This window comes from Myotis daubentonii, chromosome 8, assembly GCF_963259705.1.
Source record: "Myotis daubentonii chromosome 8, mMyoDau2.1, whole genome shotgun sequence".
NCBI classification, from domain to species: Eukaryota; Metazoa; Chordata; class Mammalia; order Chiroptera; family Vespertilionidae; genus Myotis; species Myotis daubentonii.
The window spans coordinates 70,632,578-70,655,042 of NC_081847.1; the positions used below are offsets into that span (position 1 = coordinate 70,632,578).

At 37.9% G+C, this 22,465-nt stretch overlaps 1 protein-coding gene across 2 annotated transcripts in view; it reads right to left on the reverse strand.

The window, feature by feature from the left end:
- The window catches only part of STK4 (serine/threonine kinase 4), a 90,372-nt gene that overhangs the window by 42,243 nt on the left and 25,664 nt on the right, over window positions 1–22,465 (reverse strand). For both annotated transcript variants that reach the window (XM_059706963.1, XM_059706964.1), the window contains exons 8-10: window positions 21,931–22,059; window positions 21,137–21,323; window positions 1,586–1,743 (exon numbers count right to left, since the gene is read on the reverse strand). In XM_059706963.1, coding sequence (XP_059562946.1) covers window positions 1,586–1,743; window positions 21,137–21,323; window positions 21,931–22,059 — 474 coding nt within the window. The remainder of the gene's footprint in view (window positions 1–1,585; window positions 1,744–21,136; window positions 21,324–21,930; window positions 22,060–22,465) is intronic.

Consider the following 22,465-nt stretch of genomic DNA (forward strand, 5'->3'; position numbering starts at 1 on the left):
GTGTGGGGATTGCAGGAGGCAGCCGGTCAATGATTCTCTCTCATCACTGAAGTTTCTACCTCTCTCTTCCTCTTTGAAATATATATTGATTTCATTTTTGGGGACACCCTGTATTTTTTTTTTTTTACAACATTTACCACTATCTAACACACTAAATATTTTACTTCCTTATTTCCCATCTTCTATAATGAAACCTTTATGAGGGATGGATTTTTGGCTGTTCTAGCATACTATATTCCTAAAAAAGTATCAAGCATACATTGATACTCAAAAAACTAATAAACAAATGAGTGAACAAATAAATGACAGATGATAATGCATAGTAGATGATGAATAAATGAACACAGATTATAAAACAAATGAAGCTGGGTTCTAACATGGGCTCAGTAACTAATCAGTTAAATAACCTCAGGTGAGTTATTCTGGTCCTCAAAAGATCTCTATCATTAGCTATACAACTATGACATTTCTACTCCACAAAAGTAGAAATTATGTTATGGAAGAATGACATCATTTCCTCTAAGCCAGTGAGTAGGGCAGTGGAAAGCCAGGACTAGAAAGGCCTCTCAGAATCCAAATAGCACGCTTAAGCTAAGCTCTTATAATCAACAACAGAATTTAAGAATGCAAAAATTTTAAAAAGTAAAAATTAAATATTCTTTTTTTTTTTTAAATATATTTTATTGATTTTTTACAGAGAGGAAGGGAGAGAGATAGAGAGTCAGAAACATCGATGGGAGAGAAACATCGATCAGCCGCCTCCTGCACATCTCCCACTGGGGATGTGCCCGCAGCCCAGGTACATGCCCTTGACCGGAATCGAACCTGGGACCCCTCAGTCCGCAGGCCGACGCTCTATCCACTAAGCCAAACCGGTTTCGGCAAAATTAAATATTCTTAAAGAAAAAATTGTTTTCTAAAAATATTCAGAAAAGGAATGCACATTCCTTAGTTTGCTTTTCCTCCTTCCCCCAATTTTTTTATTGCCTCTACTCATTAAATCTCTGTGAACTTTAACAAGTGTCTGTGGCTGCAGGAGAATGTTCCACAGCAGAGAAAGTATAAAACACACCCAGTTTTTCATAAGAAACTTTGGAACAACTTAATAATCATTCATGGGCAAAATTCAGACTAATCCTCTCAGAGAGCCTAAAATTAGGATAATGGTTAGCAAAACAACAAAGACACTACAAGCAGCATTAACTGCCCTCCAGGCTAATCCTTAAATAAAACCTCACAATCTCAAGTAAACTATTAAAGACTGCGCATTTTCATTTGATGCCTGAATGTTTCTCTTACCATTACCAATTTCAAACTCAACAAAAGAAAAATGGCAAGTGAATAAAGGATTTTTAAAGTGAAAAATATGCCGCTAACTGGGAGAGCCAGAACTACTCAAATGTCAGTCAAAATGTTGTTGTCTCAAACTCATGAGGCCCAGAGCTGCTTCCAGGGGTGGTTAGAGGACACTTGGATCGCACAGGGAAATGCTCAGGCTCTTTCAGTGAAATGACAGAACTGGATGTGTGATACTTCAAATTGCTTTCTCCAGCACACATAACCGCTTACTTCTAACACTACTTACAAACTCATAGTCTCCGTCCTGTGGTACTTTCCAATCTGAAGAGTTCTTCAGTGGGCCAGGCACACTCTTGCCAAAGCTGTTGATCTGATTTTCCTTTTCTTTTTGTTCAAAGTATTCGAGGAAAGATGGTTTTGCAGGCTGCATCGTCTCATCCCTCCCTGAAAACCAAGAAAAAGAAAAGGTGAAATATGTCTTAGATTTCAGATAAGTTTAATAAATAGATCTATCTCCATCCAGATGGGTTCCAGCCTCTGGATCTGTGGTTTCTGGTTAAAGACTTCTTTAAAAATCTAATGAAAACTTCAGGAAAGTGCACAAATGTTCACTGAAAATATTTCTCATACAATTGCAAAAGATTCACAGGCCCTTAAAATACATGCAAAGATCTCATCAGTGTCCCTTTTTCTAGGTGGAAAGACTTGGGTGATACAATAACTTTGAGTAAGCTGCATATAATATTTTTGGGTCCCCTATAGCAAATAGTCACTGTAATATTAGACTGAAAACAGAGGAGCAAGCAAAATATTTATGAATCATCTACATACACAATATTCTCTACAAGCACTACAGTAGGAAAGGGGGAGTGATTCAGTAGGGTGACTTCCCTTCATAATCCCAATTGGACTAATGAGAAAAATATGCATTAAAAAGAAAGTATAAATAAATCACAATCCACACCATGAAATAGTATGTAACTTTTAAAATACCATTTACAAATGGTTTATGGTAAAGGGTGAAAATGAGATACAATATTATATTACAGTATGATATAAATTCTGTAAAATCACATACACAGGAGAGAAAATAAAAAGACTGAAAGAAAATATACCAAAATGTTAATAAGATTTGTCTCTGATATGATTGTAGGTGATTTTATTTACTTCTTTTAAACATTTTTTATTTTATTTTAAATAATTTTTTATTTCTCAATTACAGGTTACATATATTAGCTTCAAGTGTATAACCCAGTGATTATACATTTATATAACTTATGAAGTGATCACCCTGATAAATCTAGTATCTGACACCATACAAGTTCTTTAAACCTTTTTTTTTTTAAGAAAATAATACAGGATACGTACTATTACCTATTAAATAGATAGAACGGCTCATAAGAGTTACATCTGCCCAGAAGATGGGGAAATCTCGCAAGTTGGACTGGTCAGGGAGGACATTCTTAGGTTGGGCCTCAAACTATCCCTATGAAAAGCATCAGCAATTACAGAGCAGGACAGTTATGTATGAGAGCAGCAGCAGACAGCAGTTACTAGTTACAATAAGTGACAATAGCAAAAAGAATAATCTTACTTGGCATGACTTAAAAACCTAGCTAGCTCAATGTACCTATTTCATATGTTGAAGTGGCTTTGTGCAGTTTTTCTTTAGTGCTTTCCACGAACGTATAGCCCTCTCCCCAGTAACCAGAAAGAAAGAGCAGAAGGTTCAGAGCCTTAAGAAGTGGATGGCTATGTATGGTGCCAGATGGGCACTAGAAATATTGGGGGAGCACTCTTAAGTTACATAAATGTCTAACTACTATGCTGTACACCTGAAACTAATATTGAATATAAACTGTAATTGAAAAACACAATTTAAAGAAAAGATATCTTGGTTTTATCCTATTTCCTATCATGGTTCTGTAATATCCAAATAGCATTCCAATAAATTCACATTTACAGAAGAAGGAGGAGGAGGAGAAGGAGGTAAAGGAGAGGAGAATGAGAATGAGAATGAGAATGAGAATGAGAATGAGAATGAGAATGAGAATGAGAATGAGAATAAGAATAAGAATAAGAATAAGAATAAGAATAAGAATAAGAATAAGAATAAGAATAAGAATAAGAATAAGAAGAATAAGAAGTGGATGGGGGAGGCATCTAGAAAACAAAGAACAGCAAGTGTTTCTCTTCTGGCACCTTCGTTCTCTGCAATCTTATCTCCTGACCTTGTCTAGTCCAGTTTCAAGCCAGCACCCTGACTACCTCTCAGACATTTGTCACTTACTCACTATATCCATTGCTAAATTGAACAGCAGCCAATCCCAGATTTGCCCACTTCCAGATGTTGCCAATAGCTTACTTCACTGTTTGTTGCCTCCTCACTTATTAGGAATTAAACACAATATTTGCTAAGACCAGTCAATGACTATGTGCTAAGTGTGTGTTTTGTTTGCTCTAGGTATGGTGTTAAGGGTTTTCATGCTTAAAGTTAAATGTTTAAGTTAAATTTAATGTATTATTTCATAAGATAGTTCTGAAGGAACTATAACAAAATAAAACTTGTAAAAATTGGGGTGTTTGGGATTTGCTGACAAGTCAGGAAGCTAAGTCCTTCTGATCAGTCCCCTTCCTCTGGGAGCACTAACTCTGCAGCAAGCCTACACATAACCCTACACATCAAAAAGGAGTGTTTATAGAGGCTCCCTAAGCCAAGCAACTGCTGACATATGAGGTATTCAGTTTACTCTCCTTCCTAGATACTTGACCAGCTGAAGAGAACAGAAAGTCTGGAAACAAAATAGAAAGCCCACATGGCTATCCAAGCAACGGGATAGTTATTTGGAAAAAAAAGATTAAATTGGATCCACACCTCATGCCTTAAACTAGGAAAACTCCAAATGGAGAAGAGCTCTAATTGTAAAAATGGAAACCATAAGAACTAGAAGAAAGCACGTATGAATACATTTAAAATCTGGGTGTGGGAAAGGCTTTCTAACTATGGCAGAAACATAGATGCAATAAAAACTGGATAGATGAAAATCTTGTGTGTTAAGAAAACATCACAAATTAAAAAAATGAATAAGCACACATACACGATAAGCTAAGACAAATGGTAAATTAGAAGAAAATATTTGCAACCAACATCATACTTTTTTAAAAGAATTTTCTTTTTTTAATTTTTATTTAAGAGGTATTTATATATTAGGCAGATAAGCTCTTAAATACATAAAGAATTCTGAAAATCAAGAAAGAGAAGACAAAAAAAGGAGGGGTGGGGTCAAGTGGTGGGGGTGGGGGTGGGGGTGGGGGTGCTGAAGACCTGAAAAGATAGTGTGTACACATTAGTCCTTAAACATGAAAAAAAAATTCTTAGTTCACTCATAATATGAAAAACAAATGAAGCCCTAACCGGTTTGGCTCAGTGGATAGAGCGTCGGCTGGCGGACTGAAGGGTCCCAGGTTCGATTCTGGTCAAGGGCATGTACCTTGGTTGCGGGCACATCCCCAGTAGGGGGTGTGCAGGAGGCAGCTGATCGATGTTTCTCTCTCATCGATGTTTCTAACTCTCTATCCCTCTCCCTTCCTCTCTGTAAAAAAAAATCAATAAAAAAACACACAAATCAAAACTACTTAGAGATGCAATTGCTTACACTTCAGATTAAAAAAATTCAAAAGTTTGACAACTGTCTATTTATTGGTAAGGGTTCAGGGATACCCACTTTCCCATACTGCTGAATTAGTGCAAAATAGTATAAGTCCTACAAAGGAGATCGGGCAATATCTAAATATCAAAATATGAAACAGGGGAAGGTACAGAAGAATCCTTTGGTGTTATATTTGAACTGCAAATATTAACATTAACTCATAATTTACTTTAAAAAGTATATACTGTGCTTTTTTCATTAAAGACTTTGAAGCAACAACACCCTGCTACCAATGAGCAAACCTATGGCTCAGATCTGGGTTTCTAAAGACCATTCCCCACTCTAAGGAACTAAGGCTACTTACGAGAAATAGCTAATTCCAGGTCTAGGGCAGAAAAAGTATAAAATGGGCCTGGACATTTTTTTGTGTCAAGAAAAACAAGCAAATATTAAAAAACTGATGGGGACATATCAACAGGATACAGGACCCACCTTCAGAGGCTCAACTGGTAAATTTTGGGACACTTTGAGTAAGCATCAAAAAGATTAAACTGAATAAAAAGAATTCATGAAACACCAGATATCAAGCTATATTACAAAGCCACGGTTCTCAAAAATGCCTGGTACTGGCAAAAGAACAGATATATAGATCAATGGAACAGAACAGAGAACCAAAAATAGACCCAAGCCATTATGCTCAATTAATATTTGACAAAGGAGTGAGAGCATACAATGGAGTCAAGACAGTCTCTTCAATAAATGGTGTTGGGAAAATTGGCAGATACATGCAAAAAAATGAAACTAGATCACCAACTTATACCATACACAAAAACAAACTCAAAATGGTTAAAGGACTTAAATGTAGGACGGGATACCATAAAAATCCTACAAGACTCCATAGGCAGCAAAATAGCAGACATATGTCGTAGCAATATCTTTACCGATACAGCTCCTAGGGCAATGGAAACTAAGGAGAAAATAAACAAATGGGACTACATCAAAATAAAAAGCTCTTCACAGCAAAAGAAACCATCAACAAAACAACAAGAAAGCCCACTGCATGGGAGAACATATTTGCCAATGCTATTTCAGATAAGGGTTTAATCTCCAAAATTTATAGGGAACTCATGCAACTTAACAAAAGGAAGATAAACAATCTAATCAAAAACTGGGCAAAGGACCTAAGTAGACACTTTTCAAAAGAGAACATTCAGAGGACCAAAAAGCATATGAAAACATGCTCAAAGTCACTAATCATCAGAAAGATGCAAACCAAAATGATAATGAGGTACCATCTCACACCTGTCAGAATGGCTATCATCAACAAATCAACAAAGGACAAGTGCTGGCTAGTATGTGGAGAAAAAGGAACCCTCCTTCACTGCTGGTGGGAATGCAGACTGGTGCAGCCACTGTGGAAAACAGTATGGAGTTTCCTCAAAAAGTTAAAAATGGAACTCCCATTTGACTCAGTGATCCCACTTCTAGGACTATATCCCAAGAAACCAGAAACACCAATCAGAAAGGATATATGCACCCCAATGTTCATAGCAGCACAATTTACCATACCTAAGATTTGGAAACAGGCTAGGTGCCCATCAGCAGATGAGTAGATTAGAAAACTGTGGTACATCTACACAGTGGAATACTACGCTGCTATAAAAAAGAAGGAATTTTTACCATTTGCAACAGCATGGATGGAACTAGAGAGCATTATGCTAAGCGAAATAAGCCAGTTGGAGAAAGATAAATATCACATGATCTCACTCATATGTGGGATATAATGATCAACATAAACTGATGAATTAAAATGGATCCAGAGACAAGGTGGCACTGAGCAGACCGTCCAACCTCAGGGAGAAGGCGGGTGGGGGGGGGGCGGTTAGAGATGAACCAAAGGACTTGTATGCACGCATATTAGCATGACCAATGGACACAGACACTGGGATGGTGGGGGCTTGCTCTCAGGGGTGGGAGTGGCCGAGGGGGTGTTAATCAGGGGGAAAAGGAGACATGTAATACTTTAAACAATAAAAAGAAAAGAATTCATGAGCTCAGAATAATAATCTGAAAGTGAAGAAGTTTAGGGGGAGAAGAGAGAGCTCTTTAGAAAAATGGCCACTCAACAACTGTATAATGGTAACAGCAGAGAATATCCTGCTTGGGCAGTGTGCTCAATGGTTAGAGCATCAGCCCATGAACTGAAAGGGTCTCAGGTTCAACTCCCAGTCAAGAGCATGTACCTGGATTGCAGGTTCCATCCCAGTCCCAATCTTTTTCACATTGATGTTTCTCTCTCCCTCCCTCCCTCCCTCCCTCCATCCCTCCCTCCCTCTCAGCTTCTCTCTCTCTCTCTCTCCCCGCTTCTGTCCTCCCATCCTCCCTCCCATCCACTCTCTCTAAAAATCAAAGGAAAAAATATCCTGAAGTGAGGATTAACAACAACAAAAAAGAGAGAGAATATTCTCTTTTTTAGGAAATTCACACACACATAATTATCTCCTTTCTTAGAAAATACAGCTTGATGTTTAAGAGTAAGTTGCATATATCGCACACCAACCTCTCCTCATTACTTCTGTCATTTCATGTCTGTTTATCCACCCATCTTTACATATGCACCCAAATAACTGATAAAAGTTCATCAATAAAAATGACAACTTCTGGGTAGAAATAACAGGTAATTTAAATATGTTTTGTGAAACTATTACAAAAAACCATAAAAACACTTTATTAAGAAAGCACCATATCTAACAATAAAAATTGTATAATTATTACTATGTACTTCTATGATGCTTCATTAATTCCTTTCAGTCACAATACTGGTGGATTTAGAAATTCAGATCTTTAAACCAGGATGAAACACTAAAGATAGTTTTTTTGCGGTTCAATTCTAAAACATGGCATAAATGCTCTGGCCAGTATGGCTCAGTTGGCTGGGCGTTGTCCCATGCACCGAAAGGTTGCCAGTTTGATTACTGGTCAGGGCACATGCATGGGTTACCAGTTTGATCCCTAGCAGGGAGAGTGCAGAAGGCCACTGTTTCACTCTCACATCGATGTTTCTCCCTCTCCCTCTTTCTCTCTCTCTCTCTCTCTCTTTCTGTCAAAAATCAATTTTAAAAAATCTTTAAAATTAAATAAATAAAACTTGGCTTAAAAATAAAAGGAATGTGTCTTTTAAGCTAGAGTATAATCATTTGTCTAATTTCTATCACTGTTTACACGAGAATATGGGGACATCTGCTTTCACATGATGGTCTCATCATAACTTCATGACCACCATGTAAGTAAATAGGAGGAAAGAAAATGTGCACTTATTAGGCACCTACCGAGTGCTAGACAATGTACTATTTCACTTAATTCTCAAGTCTTTTGAGGTATATATTGTTATTGCCACCTTACAGGTGAGAAATTTGCCATCGAGGATAGAATATCCTTAAACCCTCATCATCAGGTTTTAAGCCTAGTTCACTCCCTCTCATATTGTAAATTCTCTAAAACCAAAATGAAAATTCCTGACCTGTCAGAACTGCCATTAAATTGAGTGTAGAAAGAGCAGGGGAATGGAATTTTCCCAGTAACCTTATCTTTGAACTTTTCTTTCAGCACTTCTGAGCTAGATGATCAAATGTGCTGGACAACAGCCTGTCAGTACTGCAAGCGCAAGAGAATCATTCCAAGCTGATTAAAGGCAATGCTGTCCCCAGGGCTTCAGCTGGCTGCTGGGCTTTGTGTTCCAATGTGAGCGGGGCATTTTTTCAGGTGTATCCCAGGAAATGAAGACGTTCGGTTGAATGATAATACCAGAAACCTGAAGCCATAGGGAGAGCAGAAAAGTGAAGCTTTGAAAATAGCCATGTCTTGCTGGGATTCTTTTATCTGATGGAGGAAATGCATGAATTCCTATATTAGGACTGGCCCATGTTTCTTTGTAAGCAGCTTCTGTCGAGCTAAATGGACGATCTGTCTAAGCTCACAGACAAAGGGGTGAATTCATAAGTAACTGTAGGCTATATTTATTTTCCTTTGAAAAAAATGCTATGTAAAAGCAGAAAGACCCAGATGAATCAACTGATGAATGAATAAATAAAATGTGGTATATCCACACAATGGAATATTATTCAGCAATAAAATGAAATGAAATACTGATACATGATACAACATGGATGAACCTCAAAAACATTATGCTAAAATGTTCAGAAAGAAGCCAGACACAAAAGATCACATATTCTATAATTCTATTTTTTGTGAAATGTTCAGAATAAGCAAATCTGTAGAGACAGAAAGAAGGTTAGTGGTTACCTATGGCTATGAGGTTGGGGTGAGTAGGTGGGATATGAAGTTCCTTTTTGGAGTTATCAAAATGTTCTAAAATTAGATTGTAAACAAAATAGAGTATCTAGACATACAATGGAATATCATTCAGTCATAAAAAGGAATGATGTACCTTGAAAACATTAAACTTAGTGAAAGAGGCCAGACACAAAGGCCATATTTTGTGTGATTTCATTTATATAAAATGCCCAGAACAGGCAAAGCCATAGACACAGAAAGCAAATTAATGGTTGCTTGAGGATAGAGGAGGGGTGGGGGGTGACTGCTAACAGGATTGTGGTTTCTTTGGGGGTGATGAAAATGTCTGGAATTCAACAGTGGTTATGGCTGCACAACCTTGTTAACAATACACTAAAATCCACAGAATTGTAACTTTAAAATGGTGAATTCTATGATATGTGAATTACGTCTCAATTTGAAAATAGTAAAAATTTTAACACTAGATTATGGTATTGGTTGCACAACGCTTTAAATACACTGAAAACTACTGAATTGCATGTTTTATTTTATTTCATTTTTGCATTTCAATAACTTTACTGTAATGTATATCCCCTAATACCAAAACATAATGGTAGTTGGTTAGGTTACCTCTGCCAACTCAAAAATAACATGGATGTAATCAAAATATTGAAATGTATCAGGCCTTTTGGGAAAAACTGAAAAGTTATCTATAAAATATTGTTTACAAAAGTATAAGATAAACTGTGGTTCTTTAGTTTATTTTCCAGTGCATATTTATCCATAGAATGATGTCAAAATTGGGTACAGTCATCCTGGATGGACTCAGGCTACACACTGTACTGAGTAACCATTTATAACACTTTTAATATTGCAGATCTCCTTATACTCACTGACTTAATAGAAAGTCCTGAATGCTACATCAGCAACCTCATGATTGTGAAGATGTGTATTTATTTAAGATCTTCTGTTGGCAGAGTAGGAGAAATTAGTGAAAGTATATTCTCTTCATTTTAAACAAAATTCTAAATTAAAGGCAATGGCATAAACAGTCCCTGAATTGCACACTTTAAATAAGTATATAGTATGCAAATTATATATCAACTAGAGGCCCGGCACACGAAATTGGTGCACTCTGGGGGGGGCGGGGGGGTCCCTCAGCCCAGATTGCAAGAGGGCATAGGCCAGGCCAAGGGACCCCAATGGTGCACAATCAGGGCCAGGGAGGGCCGCAGGAGGTTGGCCAGCTGGGGAGGGACCGTGGGAGGGTTCCAGGGCATATTTGGCCCGTCTCACTCAGTCCCGATTGGCCGGACCCCAGCAGCAAGCTAACCTACCGGTTGGAGCATCTGCCCCCTGGTGGTCTGTGCACGTCATAGTGACTTGTCAACCAGTCGACTGTCTGCCCCCTGGTGGTCAATGCACATCACAGCGAGCAGTTGAGTGGCCTTAGCATATCATTAGCATATTACACTTTGACTGGTTAAATGGCCGACCGGACACTTAGCATATTAGGCTTTTATTATATAGGATAGGATGACTCAATTGATATATAGTAGAAGACCTCTTTCCTCTACTACCACTTTTATTTCTGGATTCATCTGAACACAATGCCAAGGTCATCATAACTGGGAGGGAGCTTGGCCAAAGTCTGAAGCCCATCTTTTCCTTTGGAACAACCATCTGCTAGACATTAAACTTTATGCCCTTCCATTTTGAACATTCATTTTTAAGACTGTCACTAAGAAAACCACAATGGTCAACCTACTCTCTCCTTAATTTCTACAGTAATAACTCTTTTTCTATCTTAATAGTAGTTAAATCTGTTTTAAACTAGAAAACTGGACAGAGGCCACATTTTCTCCTCAGTTTCACACATGAATATTTGCAAGAAAAAAAACTTGAGTAATCCCTCAAAACTTTTTTTCTTTCTTGGAATAATATGCCTTATAATAAGGTCACTTGTTTTGTTTTTCATCTAACATTTATTATATGTGTGTGGTTTTTGGTTTTGGTTTTGTTACTGGGAACCTACATGTATTAACTCATTTAATTATACAAGTTATTCTTCAAGTTTCTGTGTGTGGCCATAAATGTTCCTTTGAATGTTCTTTGAAACCACTAAGAATTACTGGAATCACAAGTTATAAAATTATCTGGAGCCCAACTGAAATAACTCTTCCAGTTAACCAGCTTTGGGAAGTGCCCTTCTGTAATCTGACTTAACTTCTGGATAATGGTGCTATTATGGTTAAGTCTGGTAAGCTGTCATATATGTATTCAGAGATCTAAATCCAAATTTCAAACAGTCACTAACTAAAGGGATAGAGGCAGCACATCTGAAAACATACAAAAGGCTTACAGGTGAGAATAATCCATATCATTGTTATTTTAACAATTTCCTAGTTGGTCTTGCCTTTTCTGGTCTTTTCAAGTTCCAAATCATCCAACTCTTCTAAAAAAAAACCAACGACTTTGTTATAACACTTCTCTTTTTCTTTTTTTAATATCACTTTTCTAATCAAAATGTCCTTATACTACACTATTACTAACAGAATCAAGTTTGAACTCCTTACCGTGGCATTCAATGTTCTCCAATATCCAGCCAACATCCACTTCAGCCCCACAAAATATTCAATTTTTTTCCTACCTTTCTGATATTGCGCCTGCCTGGAATATCCTCCCTTAACCTTTCTGTATATCCAAGTCTTTACTTTCCTTCTTACAACTCCTTTAACACTTTGCTATTCTACCTACCCAGCACTTGGCCCAAGATTATATTACCTTCATATGTAGGGTCCTCCAGCCTTAACTAAGATGTATCATCATCAAAGAGCACTATTTGAAACATCTAGATCAGTGGTTCTCAACCTGTGGGTCACGACCCCTTTGGGGGTCAAACAACCCTTTCACAGGGGTCACCTAAGACCATCGGAAAACACATATATAATTACATATTGTTTTTGTGATTAATCACAATGCTTTAATTATGTTCAATTTGTAACAATGAAAATACATCCTGCATATCAGATATTTACATTATGATTCATAACAGTAGCAAAATTACAGTTATGAAGTAGCAACGAAAATAATTTTATGGTTGGGGGTCACCACAACATGAGGAACTGTATAAAAGGGTCTCGGCATTAGGAAGGTTGAGAACCACTGATCTAGATGGTACTTCATCCCCACAAGGAATTAGAACAGGTATAGTACAGTAGGCTCTCCATAAATATTAGATAATGGTTATAACAACTGCCATCTTCCCCTTGTACCTATAAATTCCTCATCAGCAGTAAAAGTCTCATTTGGTATTTGTACAGTATACAGTAATGACACACAGTGACTACCTAATAAACACTTCTTGCTTGGTATTAAGTAATTATTTTTAACAAATACTGATTTCAAGTGATATTTTTTAGAACATAAACACTTAAGAGAATCATCTACTTTCTGTTTATAAATTAATTTAAATTTATCAAAATGCATCTCCATTTTCCAGCTCAATAAGGAGTAAGCAGGTCAAAAGAGCTTAGAGCAACAAAGAAATATATTCCCCTAACTCAGTGGTTGGCAAACTGTGGCTCGCAAGCCACATGCGGCTCTTTGGCCCCTTGAGTGTGGCCACGAAGTTTCAATCGCACTGTGCATGCACGCCTGCACATGGCATTTTGTGGAAGAGCCACACTCAAGGGGCCGCAGTTTGCCGACCACTGCCCTAACTGAATGAAATTGATTTATCTGCCTCTTAGGCATAAGAGTCAAAGTATATTTTTTGGCACTCATTTTCCTTTGCTCTTCATTACTATCACACTACTGCCCTCTCTTGGTTCGCCTTTCACCAACTGAACTACTATGATGGAACACCTTATCGTCCCCCAAATATAGGTCTTAAGCTTTTCGCCCATGTTACCCTGAAATCTGGTACTTTCATATCCTAACATGTGGTCTGGCAGGGTGTTTTGAATGAATTTTCAGGCACCAAGAGTCTGTGCTTTTTGGCTCATTCCAAAAGAATCAAGCATGTGAATGGTTTCCAAAGATAAAAAGTGGGCCCAACATCTGGACACAATTAGGAAAACTGCACAAACAATTAGGATCTAGTCACTCTGGCACAATGACCCTGAGTTATTTGTGCAACTGTGAGAAAAGCCTAAGGACCAAGATGTCTGCTCTCCTATTGTAACGCTCACCCAGGAGGGAGCTAATGTCCAGTGAACCACAGTGACTATCTTTCAGGAATGAAAAAAATTCCAGTCAGTAATACATTCCACAGTATTAAGATAAGAGTTTGAAACTCTACAAAGGAAGGTTCTTGTGGATCCAAAGTCTAGCCTTCTTTAAAATCTACCATCTTGTATTTTGAGCAATTTAACAGATCCTCAGAACACCTATCATCTTACTTACAAGAAATTACACACACACACACATAAAATCTCTTTCCCTCTCCCTTCTCAGCACATTTTTTAAAACATTACTGAAACTGACAAGTGACCTTCCTTTAGATCAAACATTTTCATGCCAGAGTTCAGACACAGAGGTAGCATTTACAAAACATCAATGATACCAAGAGTGAAACTAAAAGCCTAACTAGCAAGAAGAAAGGAATCAGGATACTGAAAAGTAGCACTGGTTCAAGGAAAATCTGGGTCCAATAAAAACACCACTGTCAAACATGAAAAGACTCATATAATTAATAAAGTACCGACCATTTTTAAGCATTTACATGCTAAATATGTTACATATATTATCTTGTATCATCTTCACAACCCTACAAAGTAGGAACTCTTATGCCCCACTTTTTCAGACTAGGAAACTGAGGCTCAAGAAAGGGAAATAACTTGCCCAAGCTGACCTAGTCCATCCGGCTCTGGGCCAAGTTTCAAACTAAATTTCTAATTCCACAAATTACTGTCCTTTCCACTACTCCTTTGTCTTTCTCTTGCTCTTACTCAGAGATATGATTCTAACAAAACTAAATGTTTTAAGCTAAGCTTCGGTAGGTACAACTACACTATTGCTATCTGAAACTCCCCTATGATGCTGACTGTGAGTGGCAAGGATACATGAACACTTAATATTCTGATGATAGTTTTAAACATCCTGGGGGTCAGAAATTGGACAGTAAGCCTATTGTGGTAAAAGAAGTGTTAAAATACCTGTAGTCCTTTATGTTCTATTTTTCATCCTTGCAAAATGCTATCATCTGAGTCCGAGAGAAAGAGACAGATAACACACAAGGGAGGCAATGTTATAACAATCCCCTTCAAACAACTGCAGGTGGAAAGAAAATAGGCTATGAGTCAAGAATTTCCATTTTATGCAGCTCCAAAATTAGTATCTGATGGATGGTGGTGAAATAAAATCACTTGAACAAGAGCCTGGAGTTTGGTTTTAACATGAGGAAACTCAGAGCAACAATAGGAGTCTTCATGGGACTTAGGACTTTCTGAGAACTATCAATACAGAATGTTTTTACCACATAATATCATCACAGTAACTTGCCTAAAACATGCTTCTGAGCTATCCTAACTTAATATGCCACTATGCTTTAAAATTCTATTTCAAAGAGATTAATGTGGCAATTGCTCTAGAATAAAAAATTAATATCTAACATAAAGAACTATGGCAAATCAGTAAAAAAAAAAAAAAAAAAAAAGGCTATTCTCAAAGAACTCATTAGATTCTTGTGTAGGCAACACAGAAGTAAATTAGATGAAAACCAAAGAGGCTAGGCAACAAAAGCTGTAAGTTGTCATTATTAATATTTATTTTGCACAAGAATTTGAAAGTTTATTTTTAAAATGTATTCAATTACTTGGTTAGGGCCGTTTTAGCTGATAATATTTCAAAACTATATGCATGGTAACCTGATACATATAGAGGACATCAATTCTGGTTAAGAATTCTGAGAAATCTGGGAAGAGAGAAGAAAAGTTTAAACTATTTTGACAGATTTAGGCTGGTTTCAGTCTTATTTGAACTTTGCCATGTATGAGGGAGGTATCCAAACTCCTACCTAAATAAAAGACATTGCCCTAGCGTTGCTGTGGTTATTTAAAATAAATAATGGTGCTAATCTTGAAGAAAGCTTACCGTAGAAAGGAGACATGTGAACACAAATGGGAACACGTTATAAACTCATAACCTATTACAGAGCTCCCTCTGATGGTCAAAGGAAGTACCAGAATCCCAACACTCACAGAACCTCTCATGTCACTTCAGGAATATGTCCCTCGGTTCTTAGGGACAAATTTCTTCTATACCCTTATGAAAAAACCCAGTTACATAAACAAATAGCAGAAGCCTCCCAAAATCCCCAAACTGATATTTTATCCAGACATGTGTTTTCAAAAGTAGTGTGGGCCATGGTTTACCAGTATGGTTATTACAGGTGCTCTGGAGGTATCTTATAAAGCAATCAAATCTCACCTCACTCTAATTTCCTCCTTCCAACTGCATTCTGATTCTTTACTATAGACTCAGATCTCTACAACCAAATATACTCCCTCATGTAACAATATCATTAACCTATCAACAGAGGCAGACCCCCTTTGAAAATCATCCACCTTTTGCTTCTGGAAATCCTGGGGAAACATGTAGAGTAGCCTGTTATTCAAATACCCAGCAAGGAGAGGTATGTTCATGTAGGCTGAGGCTTCCCAACATAGGACCTATAACATGAGTCTTCGGCCTGCCCCTCAGCAGCTTAAGGGGCTCTGCTGAGAAGAAGTATAATATAATGATTAAGAGTATGAATTTTGAAATCAAACACATCTGGCATCAAGTCTTGGCTCTTCTATTACTCACTATGTAATCATGAGCAAGTAACTTAACCACTCTGCAATTTAGTTTCTGTTACCACAAAATCAGGGGTGGTGATGGTGGGGATGCTAGATGGCTATATTTACCACACAGCATGGTTGTAATGATGAAAATAAATGTGAAATGCTTATAAAGAATTAAGCACAGAGCCTGATATATATCACATGCCAAGGTATTACAGATTATTATTAAGTTATAATGTCTATCCTCCTGAGGATAATAAATAATTTATGTATAATGATTCTTTCTAAAAATAAATATTTCTGGAATCCAGAAGCCAGCAACAGTCTGACCATGAATTTTGGTGAGTTGTATATTACGGGTCTAATGCCCATTAATGTTAGAGTAGGCTTCCAAAACAAATCAGGAGTTTAGTAGAAAGAAGCATACACTCTGGAGTTCTTTCAGTTCCCAGCTCTACCACTTCCTGCCATGTGACCATGAGCAAATAACCTCCCTGAACCTGTTCCCTTATAGAGAAACTACAGAAATACTGCTGTAGACAGGTCAAGATGACTGAAAGAGCTGAAGCGTGAGAGGCCTACCTCCTGCTCCAAACACATAGAAATTCAAGATTTAAAAACAACAACAACAAAAAAAACACAGTAATGTTTAAACCCAAGACAGGAAAGTCTGCAGATGGCACAAGCAAGGTGGCCCATTGGTAAAGCCAAACCAACTAGTTTGAATACTGATGTGAGAATAAGAATTGGGATAAAGACAGGAGCCAAAACACATCGAGGTAGAACTCAATTCCCAGCATAAAAGTAGGAGCCAAGACTCAAGGACATGGCTTAGGAATGGCTTAGGGATGGAAAGAGTCAACTTCTAGAAATATAATTCCTGGGCTGTACCACAAGCATACTGCAGAAATGAGAAATAATCTAAAGACTGCTCTGGAGAGAACTACCCCTAAGGGCCCCAACAAGGATGCCTACCTATTAGCCATGAGTGATATGATTTTTATAAACATGTGGACTATTAGAGCTATAAAAGACAAGGAAAGCCCTGACCGGTTTGGCTCAGTGGATAGAGTGTCGGCCTGCAGACTGAAGGGTCCGGGTTCGGTTCTGGTCAAGGGCATGTACCTTGGTTGTGGGCACATCCCCAATTGGGGATCAATGTTTCTCTCTCATCGATGTTCCTAACACACAATACAATCTACAATAGGTATTATAGAAGTGCACACCTAAAACCTATATAATTTTATTACCAATGTCACCCCAATAAGTTCAATAAAAATTTTAAAATGAATAAAATAATAATAATAAAATTAAAATGTTACTGATTAGGGCACTGAAGTTCATACAAGGAAAGTGAATTATCCAACATAACACAGATAGTATCTGGGTCAGGCTTAGTCAAAAAGACTCATTTAAATGTTTAAAAATCAGTTCTGAAGGTATGATATGATGCTTGAGATTTGCTTTAAGTTAATTCAGCTTGTTATTTTCCTTGGGAGAGGGAGCCTAAAATATGATGGACAATGAGTTAATCATTTTTGAAACGGGGCAATAGGTCCATTGGAGTCATGATATTATTCTGTGTAATTGTGCATGTTTTCAATTTTCCATAATGAAAGTTTAAATAACTCCTAAAATAGTAAGAGGCAAAGATCTCAAAATAAGTGGTAAATCTGTCAAACTTGTGACTCAAAAACTGTATTATAAGGCCTGCAGCAGATTGTTTGTGAACTAAGTATATTTAATATCACTCAGCTGTGACTGTTGAGGTTTTAATGTTTTTTTCATCATGACTATAATAAAGATGCATTTTCTCATTAGGCATGCTAAAACTATCCAAGCTCAGAAACTGCACAACAACCCATTGAATTAATTAGCACTTGAAATATGAAAATTACATTTGGAACAAAATTAATTCTTTACATTAAAAAAGGCAGATTTTCCATAACCCGTGCATGCACAACACATGTTAATGGGTCAGCCTGGATATATTACACAGTGATTATAATCATGTGCATAATTAAAGCCCTTCAAACAAGAAGAAGATATGGCACTCAGAGTCAAAGAAAAGAACTAGAGTGTCAGCAGCTTATTACTGCAAAACAAACCTTCCTAACAAGTCACATGGCTACTTAGAAAAAAGAAAAAACTAAATTTAGTTCATAGCATTCACTTGACAATTTATGTAACGCCACACACAACATATCTAGAGTGCTTCAACCTTGAGTTTAGGGGATAAAACATTCCCTAAAACACAATGGCAGGGAGTGACAAATGTCACTCTATAAATATCCATTTTAAGGCCATAAAAAGCAGTGAGAGGAGGAAGAAGGGAGGATAAGGATTCTTAAGGCAATCATAGTTCAAAGTCCTAATTTAGAGGACACCATGATATCAGAAGTATTTTTGATGGTTTTTTATTTTTCTGATAAATGCTAGAAAAAATTTTGGAAGAAAAATTTAAAGACCTATAATCCTATTACCAATCATAGCTACTTTAAAAATATATATGTTTTTATTGATTTCAGAGAGAGGAAGGGAAAGGGAGAGACAGATAGGAACATCAATTATGAGAGAGAATCAATTGGCTGCCTCCTACACACTCCCTACTGGGGATCAAACCGTGACTTAACGCTCAAACACTGAGCAACAGTACTTTTAATATTTGGTTTATTTCTCTCCAGCTTTTTTATTCAGTCAAGGTTTTTTTCAGTCATTTTTCTATGCACATATTAACATGTTAATTTATTTTTTTTTACTCTGGTAAAACTGGGTCATGCTAAAATTTTGTTACCTTCTTTTTCCTTTTTAAATATATTTTTATTGATTTCAGAGAGAAAGAGGGAGGGATAGAAACAGCAATGATGAGAGAGAATCATTGATCAGCTGCCTCCAGCAAGCCCTCTTACTGGGGAGTGAGCCTAAAACCTGGCATGTGACCTGACAGGGAACTGAACCATGACCTCCTGGTTCATAGGTCAATACTCAACCACTGAGCAACACTGTCTGGGCGATTCCTTCTAAATATTTCCTCCAAAACAGGATTTTTAATACTTTTGTATGGTGTAGTATTCCATCCTATGGTTGTATCATAGTTTATTTGACTAACCATTTTCTACTAAACATTTAAATTAATCCAGCCTTTTTTTTTTTTTTTTACAACTTTAAGTAACATATTTGAAAAAGTTCTTGAATATAATTTGCTTATATCTTCAATTATTTTCTTGGACCAGAGTCCTAGAAGTGAAATTTACTGAGTCAAAGGTTTGAACTTTTCAAATTCTTGATACATACTACATTCCAGAAAAGTTATATGAGTTACATATCCACTAATAGTCTTACTACTCTTTCCTATCTGTGTGGTTCTGGTCAGAGGTCAAACACAGATGATGAGCAAGCCGTGGCCCCAAAACAAAACAAACACACAAACAAAAAACCTTTTCCCTTCAAAAACAAAGGGTTGCCCGGCCAGCATGGCTCAGTGGTTGAGCGTCACCTGGAGGTCACGATTCGATTCCCAGTCAGGGCACATGCCCAGCTGCAGACTTGATCCCCAGTGGGGGGCATGTAAGAGGCAGCCAATCAATGATTCTCTCTCACCATTTATGTTTCTATCTCTCTATCCCTCTCCCTTCCTCTCTGAAATAAAAAAAGAAAGAAAGAAAGAAAACCCAAAGGGGTTGGTTATAAATACAAATACCTGAAAGGTGAAACATAGAGAGAAATCCCTAAGAACCACACAGCCCTGCAACTGTCTCAGCCACAATAGACCAGCTGCAGTTCCCCTGAACTCACTAGCCTTTCTCTTGCCTCCTCGAATTTGTGAGCATTGTTCCCTTTGCTGGACCATCTCCAACCCACACTACTCACTTGCCAACCAGCTTGCCTTTTTCCTCCAGGAATTCTTCAGTAATCCGCAGTCTATACTAAATATTCTTCCACTCTGCTTCGACAACACCCTATATTACCTCTATTTTAGAACTCATTTCATGGACTGAAGTATAATTAACGGTCTGTCCCCCACACTAGACAATGAGTTCCTTCAGGGCAGGGTCTGTTTCTTCATTTCCTGTTGCATTTTTAGAATCTACAAAGTACCTGGGATACGATAGGCACTGGAGAAAAATTTATTAAATGAATTAATCAATCACAAACAGAAGGTCTAGGGGAGGGGTTAGAGAACTTTTTCGGTCTGTAAAGAGCCGGACAGCAAAAATTGCAGGATTTGGGAGCCCCGTGGTCTTAGTCACCAACACTCAACTCTGCTTCTATAGCACAAAAGCAGTCATAGACACTATGTAAGTGAATGGACATGGCTATGTTCCAATAAAACTTTATCAAAACCAGGTGGCATGCCACATTTTGGATGTGGACCATAGTTTGCTAATCCCTGATTTAGAGGAATAAAAAAAAAAAGATGACGAAGAAAAGATGAAGAGACTTACTGCTTTAAACCTATGCAAAGTTTAGGCTAAATTGTACTTATATAACTAAATTACTAGCATTTTATACTCTCAAATTCCTCTCTTCTGTGACTTGGTCTGTAATGCAGAGTAAGGAGAAAGGAAATAAGTAAAGAAGGTAGGAGAGGATGGCATTCTGATGGGAGCTGAGCTCAGGTGTCAAGCCTCAGGCAAAAAAGGATCAGAGGGATAAAAAGTAGAGATGGGCTTAAACTCAAAGGGATTTGATAGGACTTTTAAGTGTGTACAGTCATTCTGAATAGATTGGCTGAGTATTGGTAAACCTGGGTTAGACACACAAAGTATTATGAGATAAGATATATACAGTCAACAGCTCAGAATTTCAACAGCTCAGAATTACGCATCAGATCAATGCATGTGCTTGCCTCCACAGATTCAGGAAAAGGAGGGAAATGACATCATTCAATGAGAGAATGGCCATTAATGCTTTCTTGCCTCTGACTCACATGCCAGCTTTCCCCTTCCCCAAACCCGTGCCCTCACCACAACCCCCATGTTTCTACTCCTTTGGTTGCAGCAATATGAGGCCTCAAGACTGAGCCTGAGTGGACCACGTGAACCTGTCTTCTCTGGAATGTATAAGGTCTGCCCGAGAAGTTACTGTATTTGATCAGAGCCTTACTTTTCATAGTTCCTTCCTCTTCCTCATCCTCTGCATTGATCACCATGGTGCCCAGCTGTGACAGCAATGTTCCGTCGTGCTCAATCATAGTATTGGCTCCATCACTCATGGTGCTGGCTACTCGGACAGTGCCCATCTCATCACCTGCTGCTCGAACCATAGTGCCAGAATCCAATTCATCCTCCTCCTGTAAAAGAACAGACTCTCAAATTGGAGCTAATTTGAGCAAAAGTGAGTTTTCTGAATTACTATTACTCATCTTGGTGCAAATATTTCTGGATTTGACACTTACTCAGATTCTAAACCTACTTTGTAGAACTGGGAACACTCTTATTTAACCAAAGATCATAAATTTACCCAAGTGAGAGTAGTGTATCCAAAGGACTCCCTTCTTCTCCCCTTCTTAAGAGAGTTTTGCAACATATATGTAAAGATCTATGCACACCCTTGGAATCTCAGGGTTGTGAGGGAGTCTATAAGTGTAAAATCTACATATTTAGTATGAATCCTAGGTTCCCCAAAAGGACAGAGAAAAACCAAGCCTCAGACCTGAGCATTCTATTTGCAGAATAAAAAGGTGCGTTGAATAACAGATGAAATGTGTAAGTGTCTTAGGAAGCACTATGAGAAGAGCACGCACAGATGAAGCAAGCCTTGGTCCAGGACAGGACAGAGTCCTGTAAGAAGAGTCTCCAGCTCCAGGCTGATCCAACATCTACACGTCTTACCTGGCTTAGCAATCATGAAATAACGAGCATTAATGCCCGAGGCCCAAAGCCAGGCCTGCCACTCACCGAGTTTTCTTCATCCTCGTGGTCCACCTCCCGCTGCTGGGCTTCCTGGCGTTTCAGTTTCACATCCATGGCTTCATTAATTAAGTCCCGTAGTATCGACACTCCTTTGGCGCTCTTGACAAATGGGTGCTTAAGCAAGAAAGTGACAAACGCTGGGGACAGTTTATAAGCACCAGTGCCAAAACAGTGCCTGGCACACAGCAGGTACTTGATAGTATTTGTTGAATCAGTTACTGAATCTAATCTTTCTCTTTTTGCTTTGGTCAACAGCTAACCCACACTCACTTTATAACCGAGCAGATGCATAGTCAGGCTTTGCCCCCCCTTTTTGGCCTGGCTAAAACGGCACCGCCCTCTCTCTGTCAGATCTAGAGATTTTCAACCTCCTGGAGGAAATTTTGTAATGTTGGGAGCTTCTTGTTACAATGTCTGAAGAACACAAACTGCATGGGAGGACAGGGACACCACAACCCTGCAAAGTGGAACCTCTGGCACAACACACTGTAGCACATTCTGCACACCTTTCAATGTCTCT